Here is a 9,224-nt window from a genome sequence, read left to right on the forward strand (position 1 = left end):
CGGGCGCGCAGCCCGCGACCCGCGGCGGAGGTGTGGGCGGCCCTCAGGTCCCGAGCAAGGCGGCCCCAGCGGCCGCACCATGGACTCGGGCCTCGAGGAGTACGAACTTAACGGCGACCCGCGCCCGGGCTCTCCGGGCTCTCCCGGCTCTCCCGGCTCCCCGGACGCCTCGGTAAGCTCCTTTCCCCCGCACCGCTGTGCGACCTTGGCGGGCGCCCGCCCACTTTAAACTCCGCGCCCGAGGCACCTCTGGTTGCCAAGCCAGCTGTGCGCTGCGTTCGTCTTGCGGAGCGGCGGGGGTCGCCGCGCCCTGAGCGCCCCGAGCCTCACCCACGCCGTCGGGGGTCCGAGCAGTGACCCCTGGGCTTCTCCTACCCGAGTAGGTGAGCGGGGTGGGCTGGCAGACTGCCTTCTGGGCCAGGCCAGTTGGTGCCCACGCCTCCCCGCGACCTGGCCTTCCCCGCTTCCGCACCACCCTCTAACTTCCAGCCGCTGCATCTCTGGTTCGCTGTGCTCTGGGTGGGCGGGGAGGATCCCAGCCTCCGGGTCCCAAGCCAGCAGCTGGTAGACAGTTACGTCACCCACGTTGTCCACGGAGACTGCACGGGTCTGGTGCGTTCCCTGATGGGAAACTTGGGGCCACTGTGTCCTCTCTCCTCTCTTCCCCCGCAGCACCCGCGCGCCTTCCCTCCCCCGACCTCCACCCGTGGCCTCTTCAAAGTCTGCCCTGCTGACCTGGGAGGAAAGTGGGCACAGGGCAGAAAATGGAGGTTGTCCTGCCTACATTTTAGAGCTGGTGCCCTCTTGCCCTTAGGTCCCTTTCTGCTGCTGGGCAGGGCCCAAGCGGTGGTCTTTGCCGCTTCCGGGGCCTAGCACTTCACCAGCGCCTATTTGTGAAGGAATCCGGGGCACATCTCTCAAGAATTGATTGACTTTGGACATTCCCTCAAGAATTGATTGACTTTGGACATTCTTTCGGTTTCTGACCGCTCTGGGGATGGGGGCAGGGCCAGCAACCTCTCAATGGTGTGAGCCTGACTGGGACAAAGACACTGACAATGCTCAGTTGTGGGTGACCAGTCTTGGAGATGCTCAGGCCATATTGAGGTTGCCGGGGGGGGGGGCGGGGGGGAAGGTCCCAGATGGCCTAGACAGCCCTTACATGTGCCCCTGGCCCCACAAGATAATCTTCTCCATTTTTCTTCATGGCAAGCCTTTCTGGGGACCCAGCTGCCTTGCTGGCCCTTCAGTAAATCCTCACAGCCCTGGGGTGGCACAGGATGTTTGTCCCAGGTTAGAGATGAGGAAACTGAAGACTGAAAGGAACCCACATTTGGCCCTGCCATGGCATATGAGCACTTTGGAGCAGCGGGCTGTGTGTGTGTGTGCTTGGGGATGCTGGTATACCTCACTGGGCCTTCTGTCCATGGTCTGAAAAGAGAACAAATGACCCTGCCTGCCTTCGAGGAAGTAGGGAGAGCATGTCAGGTAACAAAATGGGATGGATCCCGGTCACCTCTCAGCCTTGGCTGGGCCCTTCACTCCAAACTTGCTCTGCAAGCCTCATCTCTAGAGCACTGCACTGGCTCTGGGACCAGAGTTGGGGCAGGCAAGTGGCACTACACCCTGTAAACAGAGCAGAGGAGCCCCTGGCCAAAGTGCTGAACTCCCAGGGGCTGGCGTGGTGGCAGTGGGAGTGTGACATTGGCGCTGGGCCTTGGACAGCTGGAGTGGAGTGGGGGCACGTCCCCCGACAATGTGGGAAAGGACATCCCAAGCAGGGGGACCAGTGTGAGAAAGTTCCAGAGGCTGGGCCACTGAGTATATTGGGGCTGGGGAGGAGGTGTATTGGGAGGCCAGGCTTTGCTGGGAGCCCATAGGAGAATAAACACATTCGTCTGGCTGTCTCCAGTCACAGGCAGCGAGGCTTCAGGAGGAGTAGCCAGTCTCAAGTCTACTCCGCTCATCTCTCCTGGGCCCAGGTCCACCCTCCCCTTCCCATCCTCAGGACCTGCCTTGTTGTGTTCTTGGGCATATCACTCTGTGCCTTAGTTTCTCATATGTGAAATGGAGTGGTAGCAGTGCATCCCTCAGAGGTTGTCCTGAGGACTAAATGAGCTAATGTGTGAAGTACCACAGCTGGCCAGGCACACTGTGTCATTAACATCCCCACCTGCCACATGAGAGCCTCTCCCAGTATTAATGCCTGGGCAAATACCTTCCCCAGATGGGACTCTTGGACATGCATGGTCCTCTCCCTGCGCCTCTCCTGGCTTTTCTGTGGCCTTCTCTCCTGGTGGCCCTGCCAGAATCTGAGCCTCAGGAACCTGCATGAGGGTGAGAAGAAACGCTTTGCTGGGCAGAGGGGTAAACCTTGGGGTCTTCAGACACGTCACCTCTAGATCAGGAACTCTGGGTGGCAGGGTGGGTGGTCTAGGTCACTGCTGTGTCCCCAGTGTGCTCCTGGCTGTGAACCTCATAGACCTTTTGAGATCCTTGGTTTCTCACTCTGCAGATGTGAAAATGGGCTCTGGGAGAATAGGCAGGAATTCCCATGTGAGTTTCTTATTCCATACTGTACTCAGGATCTGGGGTCAGGCAGGATTGGAGGGAGTCAGTAACTGAACCCCTCAGTCCCTGCAGGGGCTTAGTGGGTGGGCCTTGGCCCTGTTCTGTCCTGTCCTATCCACCCGGGGGAGCAGGAAGTGTGCAGGCAGGAGGCTGGGAGTGAGCTAGACAATGCAGGCCCAGCCGGTGCCTCAAGCAGCCCTTCATCTCCTCCCATCCAAGCCTGGGATGGACCAGAGTGTCCTTTATGCTGCAACCAGACCGGGGCACCCAGGGTTCCTCAGACCTGGATTAAAATCCTGAGTCAAATCAAATCCTAACTCCCCTCTCCACTGAGCTGAAGACACTCAGCAGTATAGCCTGGGCCAAGTGTCCTGGGTCCTTGCAAGCTGCCTGTGAACAGCTGCCATGAGACCCACTGTCCACAGAAGGTGGACGGCCATGCATACATAGAGTCAGCTCCCTCCCCACAAGACTCCTTTCTGGCTTTTTGGGGAAAAACTCCAGCAGCCCTGAGGTCACCCTGCTCCTGGGACCATAGCTGAGGTTCTGGGAAGTCCCCTTGGGCCCAAGAATACATTAACCAGGGTGTTTGTTTTCTGTACCACCCTGGTCATGGCAGAGATCTCAGTGGGAGATTCTCAGAGTGATTCCTGGCAGCAGGGTGGCCAGGTGACGGGTCCAGACCTATAGGGTCCCAGACCTTCAAGAGGTGGCTTCCAAGGCAGCAGCCTCCTTGGGACTGTTCTGTGAGTGGTCACCTCCAAGCCCAGAGCTCCCCACACAGTTCAGAGCCTCCCCTCTTCCCCAGCCCCAGGAGGCCTGGGGTGTCAAGGTCAGGCATGAGGGAAATGTATCAGCCCTGGGCCCCTTCCTAGGGTGGATAAGAGGCCATGCCGGGCAGCCTTAGGTTTTGGAGCAGACAGGCTGTTTGAATGCTGATCTGCCCCTCCCTCGTGGTGGCCCTGGCAGGCCCCCGAGCCTGTCTCTCACTCTGTAAAATGAGAAAATCACACTTTCTCTCAGGGTTAGGGAGGGCACTCTGTGGGTGGTATAGCTCCCAGAGTACAGATGGAGAGACCGAGGCCAGCAGAGGGAGAGCATGTTGTCAAGACCTCACAGCCAGTCTATGGTATCTAGGATTGACCAGGGCCCCCAGCCTGTGCTCCCCTTAGTGCTGTACAGGTTAAACAGGAAGCAGATGGCCATGTGTGCGGGAAGCGCCCTGCACCAGGAGGGGTATGTAGGTTGGGGCTCTGAGGCATTGGCCAGACCCCTAGAATGCCCAGGATCCCTGCTCTGTGGCCTCATTGCACACGTTGGAGACCAAGGCCCAGAGCGGGCTGGCTGTCCTGAGGTCACACAGCTGGAGCCTGTGCAGGGGGCCTCTGAGGGCTCAGCCCCAAAAAGGTAGCCTCTGATCCTAACACACTCCATGGGGAAGGAACCACAGTGTCAGCCGCCAAGGCTTCTAAGCCCCAAGGCCTGGTTTCAAATCTCAGTGCAGCCCTCACTTGCCTTTGGCTTTGGACACGGGGCTTCAGTTTACCCACACTAAGTGGGTATGAGGCCGGGGGGCTCCCTAGGGCAGAGCACCCTAGCTGAAAAGTGAATAAGATGGTGGGCTGCACCTAGAGCACCCAGGAGAGAGGACAATGGGGACACAGGCTCCCTGTGTTGGGGGCACCGCCACTGACCATGTCATTCTGTATTTGAATGTGCATATGGCTGCATGGCTATGAAATATTTAAATGGTTCAGGAGACCTCAGACTATAAAGGAATTTTTTCTCCTGCCCAGAGGCTACCACAGTTAGCCTGGGTGCGTACATATCTCTTCATGTGTTTATTTATGCAGCCGTACATGTATACTTGTTGTAAATGTATGTATATGTGTGCATGTCTAGGTATACTAGTACATATATATGTGTGTCTACCTGTGTGTACATCTGTTACATGCGTGTATAAGCTGATGTTTATATTTTTAGGCACATAAGTGTATATATGTTTATGTGTGTTTATACATGTGTATATATGTTGCTTACACATGTGTATATGCTCATGTGTGTATATATTTGTTTATGCGTGTGTACATGTGTGTATGTATGTGGATGTGTGTATAAGCTCATGTGTGTGCGTATATGGCTCAGAAGGTGGAAGCCCCTTGTAAGGTCTGTACCTGGCTTTTTCTCTGGGGTTGGAGACTGGGGTGAGCATTGGGCTAGCTTCAAGTGAAGGCACTTTGGCACTTTTGGTTTATGAAACATAGCACACCCCCACTGCAGGCCAGTGCCTCCCAGATGCCCATCCCTGGAGGAGCACACGGGTGATAGAGTGTGGAGCTAGGGGACATCCTCATATGGTGGGGGGCACAGGCCCTTAAGCAGTGAGTGGCCTGTGCCCAAACCCTGAGGAAGAGTAGCCATGCCCTGGGGGTACAGGGGCCTGAGGGACAGCCCACCCAGCTGTGAGTGTGGCTAGAGACCTGGCCTCGAAAGGCAAAAGGGAAACCTTAAATGGAGAGTTACAGGGGAGACCTAGTGGGGCTTGGCTGTGTGTAGAACATCTCAGAGAGCAGGGCTGGGGCCTGGGTCTGTGGAGGAGGCCGTCCCTATGTGCCCTTGGGCCTAGAATTTTAAACTAAGCAGATTTGCTACTTCAGAGCCACTCACTTGAGGAAGGTAGGGCAGGTAGCAGAGCCACCTGTGTTCTGTGTGTCCATCCTCCCTTCCTCCTGGGCATGTGATTCTAGGCTAAATTTAAACTTAAAGACATACCATTAAAGTGAGGCCTGCCCTTCTGTAGGTCTGTACTTTCCACAGTGAAATTTGCAGCTACAGGAAGTGAAGGCAGATTGTCTGCCATGTCTCCTCTCCTGGTGTTCGTGTCCCCTCCCAGCACCTGCCTCCCAGACCTGCATCTTTCATGAGTCTAGAAACAGGATCTCCTGGGTGGCCCCAGGAGGCCAGCCTGCTGACCAGTCCCCTAGGAGGCTGCAGTCCCAGGCTAGTGGCTCAGAGGTTCTTGTGGACAAAGGCCCAGGACCCAAGGGCACAGATTTGTCCTTGGGGGCTGGGGAGGGGTCCAACCAGGGGTAGTTTGAGGTCATCTTGACATGGACTGAACAAAGACAGCATGAGGGGCACCCAGGAGTGGCAGGGACCTGCACTGAGGCCAGGGTGTTCTCAAGCAGAGGTGACAGAGAAGGTTTCAGAACTCTTACTCCTGTTTTACCAATATGAACATGAAGACAGAATGAGTGCAGGAGCTCCACTGCGTGGCATGTCATCACCAGTATAGCACTGTAAGTGTGGCCTCAGTGAAGTATTCTTATCACAAATCATAGTAAATAAAGGGGGCAGGAGATGTTTGGAGGTGACAGATATGTGATGGCCTGGAGGGTGGTAGTGTCATGCAAGAACATTTATCTCTAAACTCTTCAGGTTGATTACATTAAATGTGTATAGCTTTTTGTATGTCAATCATATCTCAATAAAGTGGTTTAAATGTTTTTAAATAAACATTAAAGAAGCTAAGCTTGACTTTGGCATAGAATGTCGAAGCATCTATTAAGCGCCTGCTACGTGTCCTCTGCAGCTGGAAGGTGGCCTGAGCAAGATCAGTGGTCCAGAGAGGGCTTGTTTCACAGCTGGGCAAGTAGCAGGGATCCGGGATCTAGCTCCCATTCCCACACGTCACTTCTGTCTTGGGACTAACCGCCCGCCCAGACCCAGAGGAGAAGGGAGGCCCGGCACCGAAGGCAGGGGCATCCAGGGAAGGCTGCTAGACGCCACTATGGCAGGCAGGCAGGCACTGGTGGCAGTTTCCAGTCTGAAACCAGAATGTGTGCTGAGGTTGTGTTTGTGTTTCCTTTCTTTTCCAGGACTTGATTCCTAAGGAGGGTCTTAGTGGGGCTGCATAGCCTTTTCTAGGACTCTTGTTCTGTTAATAAACACTTCCCTCTTGAGCCCTCACCTGGGCCCTATACGTGCAAGCCAATAAACCCCACTTCTCTGCCAGTTCCTGAGAGGAGACTTGGGTGGGATCCCAGGGTAGCCCCTGCCTGCTTCCTATGGGAGACCCGCTGACTGTCCCCTCCCTGCAGCCACCCCGCTGGGGCAGGAACCGGCCCATCAACGTAAACCATTACGCCAACAAGAAGAGCGCAGCAGAGAGCATGCTGGACATTGCGCTGCTGATGGCCAACGCCTCTCAACTGAAGGCTGTCATTGAGCAGGGCCCCAGCTTTGGCTTCTTTGTCCCCCTTGTGGTCCTCATCTCCATTTCCCTCGTTCTGCAGATCGGCGTGGGTGTGCTGCTCATCTTCCTGGGTATGTACCTGGGCAGGTGGTGAGAGAGTCCTAGGGCAGCCCCACCCCATGGCGGGCTGGTTCACCTTGCACACCTCCTGGGTTGGAGCATTCATCATCTGATACCATCTGAGCTGGCCCTCACAGAGCTGCACAGGGACCCTGGCCCTCATTTGGCCATGAAGTCCAGGATGTGGCCCTCGGAGAGCCCCCTATGGCTCTGTTCTTCTACCCACCCAAGGAAGATGCAGGAAAATGTCATAAACATATAAGAGTTGACATGTATTGGGTCCCTACCATATACCCTTTAGTCCTTATGGTGGTCTACAGGGACTAGCTGGTGGTCCTGGCCCCTCAGGACCTCTGCGCCCTAAGAGAGGGTCCGGGCTTAGAGCAGCAAGGGCTTCAGGGTTGTCTCTACCTTTTCCTGGCTGTGTAACCTCAGGTCGGTTACTTTGCCTCCTGGACTCAGTTTCCTTGCCTCTTCCTGGCTAGGGCCTTGGGTATGTGCGAAGTTTGCTAATTACCACAGGGCACCCAGAAAGGTGCTTGCCTATGTATGCTCAGCATTTTGTGCCTTAAAATCGAACGTAGGCATTAGGCTGGCTCCTCTCACTCCATGACCAAAGGTGCCAGGCCCCTCCGAGCTTCCATCCAGCTCTCCGGGCCAGCTCTATTGTCAGCAGTATATTAACGCAGACATGTCTTTCTGGGAGAAAGAAGTGGGCCCTGCGGGGTTGCTTGGCTCCAGTGCTGGGCCTAGTGCAGGCAGCCTGGGCAGTGTCCATGCCCTCTTGTCCACAGTCAGGTATGACCTCAACAACCCAGCCAAGCACGCCAAGCTGGACTTCCTCAACAACCTGGCCACCGGCCTAGTCTTCATCATCGTCGTGGTCAACATCTTCATCACTGCCTTTGGTGTCCAGAAGCCCGTGGTAGACATGGCACCCCAGCAGTAGGGCTCAGGTGAGTCAGGAGGGCTAGCCTGGGCTTCCCACTGGCCCACAAGCAGGCCTGAGGGCTCAGGGCCTTTCACTTGGAGCCCCATGACCTTGTGTCTGCCCCTGCCTCGGCCTTATAGGGTGAGCATCCGTGGCCTCACATCCATACACCACATTTAGCCCCCATCCTTGCTCAGAGAGGCCAAGCACCTGCTAAGGTTGCCCTGCTAGGGGGCCGGAGCTGAGGCCAGGAGACCCTCATAACACAACAAAGCAGCCTCGACAAGCCTGGGGGGCTCAGACAAGGTACCCTAAAGTGTCATGAGGGCAGATGCAGAAGGTCAGCAGAATTCAACATTCTCCTGAGCTTATGACAGTGACCAGAGCATGGGGCATAAGTGTCTTGCGTCTGGGACCCTGCAAGGGCTGCACACCGTGGGCCACGTCACCTTGGGCCCAGGGGTCACTCCTCAGGCCTGCCCCAGGGGAAGCGTGGGCACCACTAACAGACTGGGGATGCCCCACGGCAGAGTGGGACCCCACAGAACCCTTTGGATGCCAGCTCATTCTCTCATTCATGGCACAATGACCAGACTATTTATTAATCACCCTGTGTATATTCCATACACAACTCTGACTCTCCCCAAGTATCAGCTCCGTGGCACAAGTTCCCCACCAGCCCCTGCTCTTCAGTGTCCTCTGTCAGAGTATGCTGGGGCCAGGTTTTTAAATTCTGACAGTGACCCAGGAGGGGAAACTGAGGCTCACACGGGTCAGAATTGGGCTTTTCTAGAGTTGGAGCAGCCCTGATGCTCGTAGACTGGTCACCAGACACACCACTGAAGCAGGGTCACCAGGATGAGACCTGGGCCCCTCCAGCCTGGGTAACCCTCACGCCTCTCCTCTCCTTTGCAGACACCTCAGATTATGCCCAGCTGCAGCCACCCAGACCCCAGAAGCCGCCTCACCCTGGGGGCCCACCTCCCTGTATGGGGTACTCCCCGAAACTGCGAGTCCAAGACTGGGCAGAGGCCACTTGGGCCACCCCAGGGCCTCCTCCATTCTCAGCTGCTCCTCCTCCTGGAGCAAGTGTCAGCAAGACCCAGAAAGGTCATGCCCAGCATGGACACACGGCAGGCCCAGAGATGGGCAGCAAGGGGTCAGGGCCAGCCTCAGTCTCAGGGCATTTCCAGAGGGATGAGGAAATGCCCCTCAGCCAACGCATTCTCTGAGGGACCTGTGGCCTCTGCACCTCCTGAACCAAGAGACTGGACTGCCAGCTCCTTCCTTCCACCACGGCTGTGGGCCTTGCACATGTGCTCCACTAGTAGTGACTGGACATGGGGCTGGGGCCTAAGCCCCCACTTTTCTAAGCACAAGTGACCAATAAAACTGATGCTCTTCCTG

General features: G+C 56.2%; 1 protein-coding gene across 1 annotated transcript; it reads left to right on the forward strand.

Annotated features, from left to right (window-relative positions):
• Positions 1 to 6: 6 nt before the first annotated feature.
• On the forward strand, positions 7 to 9,224 carry NINJ1 (ninjurin 1). Its single transcript, XM_011378932.2, has 4 exons — positions 7 to 172; positions 6,672 to 6,897; positions 7,681 to 7,842; positions 8,733 to 9,224. Exons 1-3 carry the CDS (start codon positions 80 to 82, stop codon positions 7,833 to 7,835), a joined length of 474 nt encoding a protein of 157 aa, XP_011377234.1. The 5' UTR covers positions 7 to 79; the 3' UTR covers positions 7,836 to 7,842; positions 8,733 to 9,224.

This window comes from Pteropus vampyrus, unplaced genomic scaffold (genome assembly GCF_000151845.1).
Source record: "Pteropus vampyrus isolate Shadow unplaced genomic scaffold, Pvam_2.0 Scaffold349, whole genome shotgun sequence".
NCBI classification, from domain to species: Eukaryota; Metazoa; Chordata; class Mammalia; order Chiroptera; family Pteropodidae; genus Pteropus; species Pteropus vampyrus.

Coding starts and splice junctions, on each gene's coding strand:
- NINJ1 (XM_011378932.2), top strand. CDS start 80: ATGGACTCGGGCCTCGAGGAGTACGAACTTAACGGCGACCCGCGCCCG. Junction 173..6,671: donor CCGGCTCCCCGGACGCCTCG/GTAAGCTCCTTT, acceptor CCCTCCCTGCAG/CCACCCCGCTGGGGCAGGAA. Junction 6,898..7,680: donor TGTGCTGCTCATCTTCCTGG/GTATGTACCTGG, acceptor TCTTGTCCACAG/TCAGGTATGACCTCAACAAC.